Source organism: Nanorana parkeri, unplaced genomic scaffold, assembly GCF_000935625.1.
Source record: "Nanorana parkeri isolate BGI_ZX_2015 unplaced genomic scaffold, ASM93562v1 scaffold1354, whole genome shotgun sequence".
NCBI lineage: Eukaryota > Metazoa > Chordata > Amphibia > Anura > Dicroglossidae > Nanorana > Nanorana parkeri.
In genome coordinates this window covers 273,337-274,962 of record NW_017307622.1, presented here as the reverse complement: position 1 = coordinate 274,962, position 1,626 = coordinate 273,337, and the positions used below count along the sequence as shown (strand labels likewise).

Here is a 1,626-nt window from a genome sequence, read left to right as displayed (position 1 = left end):
AATAATTTTAGGGGGGGGGGGGGGGTTATTTTATTAAAAAACAATATTTTAACTCACCTGGACTGGTCCCACGAGTGGGCTGATAAGGCTCCTATGTGATAGCATAGTGACAGGTTCTCTTTGAGACATCAGAGGTCTATTACACCCCGAATGTCACCTCGCAAACGCTGCCGAGGCTTATTGAGCGCAGATGGCGAGTATGGGAGAGCATCTGACAACACTGGTGCTTCGTGATTGGCCACACACACCGTAAGAGCCATCGCATGGGAGGTGGAGTCTGGCCTTAAAGGGAACCTGCTTCTTTCCATTCACAAAGACAAACGTAAAGTTTTATATATATTTTAAACGTAAGAATGTAGGTCATGTCAATAAAGTTTATTGAAACAAAGCAGTTGGATAAATGGCTGTATCGTGTGTGTGTGTGTGTGTGTGTGTGTGTGTGTATGTATGTATGTATGTATGTATGTATGTATGTATGTATGTATGTATGCAAGGGCCATACACATACACACTAAATATACAGCCATTTATCCAACTGCTTTGTTTCAATAAACTTTATTGACATCACCGACATTCTTACATTCCACCTGCCTGGACGCAACTCATCCACTGATGCATTTTGCCCTCTAGGGTTAATCCGAACTCTATAATTAAGAATTGATTGAGGGTGAAGAACGTCAGAGGAGGAGTCATGTCCTGTGGCAGCAATGATGTGGTGTCAATAAAGTTTATTGAATCTAAAGAAACGAGGGACATGTTTGTGGCTATAAGGAGGAGGTAGACCCCCCACACTGGGCTTGGCACCCCTCAAGGAGGAGGTAGACCCCCACACTGGGCTTGGTGGACGCTAGTGATCAACCTAGGCTTGGTGCCAGCTGTACAGGTCAGGTCACCCCTCGCCCTCTTCTTCCAGGTTCCCGGCGTTCTTGCACGGCCAATGCCGTAGGTTGCAGCAGTCGGCCATGAAACAAAAAAAACTGTTGTCGGTGTCAAAAGATGAGGAGACATGACTCAGATTGTGGCAGAATCACATTTTAAGGGACTTTAATTCGGAGCAGAGCTGTGATTGCCGGGCGCCTCTGCGGGCGGATTTATTTACACGTCAGCAAAATGATAAATAGGACGCGGGGAGCCCCCTCTCAGCATCTCACAAGTCTCTGGGATTGTCGGGTCAGAGGGCGCCCTTCCACACACGTGTGTCTCCAGCTGTGCAGATCAGTTGGTGGGGTTGGGGGGGGAAGAGGGATCCTCCAAAAGAGGGCCGTCCACAGGGGCCAGTAGATGGAGGAGAGAGGGGGGCCAAGGGCTTAAAGGCCTGAGAAGGAAGAGTGTGATGGTAAGAAAGGTCCATTTTCCTGCAAAAGAGAGGAAAAGAGCAAAATTAGAACTATACCGTATGACATCACAGAGATGGACAAAGAGCATGACTGCACTCCTAATCCAACTGTCCGTCCAGAGCCGCCATTTATAGACCTGATACATCCTAAATATAGAGCCATTTATCCAACTGTCCATCCAGAGCCGCCATTTATAGACCAGATACATCCTAAATATAGAGCCATTCATCCAACTGTCCATCCAGAGCCGCCATTTATAGACCAGATACATCCTAAATATAGAGCCATT

General features: G+C 47.0%; 1 protein-coding gene across 2 annotated transcripts in view; it reads right to left on the bottom strand.

Moving 5' to 3' along the window:
• Positions 1-1,243: 1,243 nt before the first annotated feature.
• The window catches only part of GDAP2 (ganglioside induced differentiation associated protein 2), a 44,543-nt gene continuing 44,160 nt past the window's right edge, over positions 1,244-1,626 (bottom strand). Inside the window, exon 14 of one of the 2 annotated variants that reach the window (XM_018569554.1) lies at positions 1,244-1,355. In XM_018569554.1, coding sequence (XP_018425056.1) covers positions 1,308-1,355 — 48 coding nt within the window. In that variant the 3' untranslated portion in view covers positions 1,244-1,307. The remainder of the gene's footprint in view (positions 1,356-1,626) is intronic. The other variant, XM_018569553.1, reaches the window with a different exon arrangement.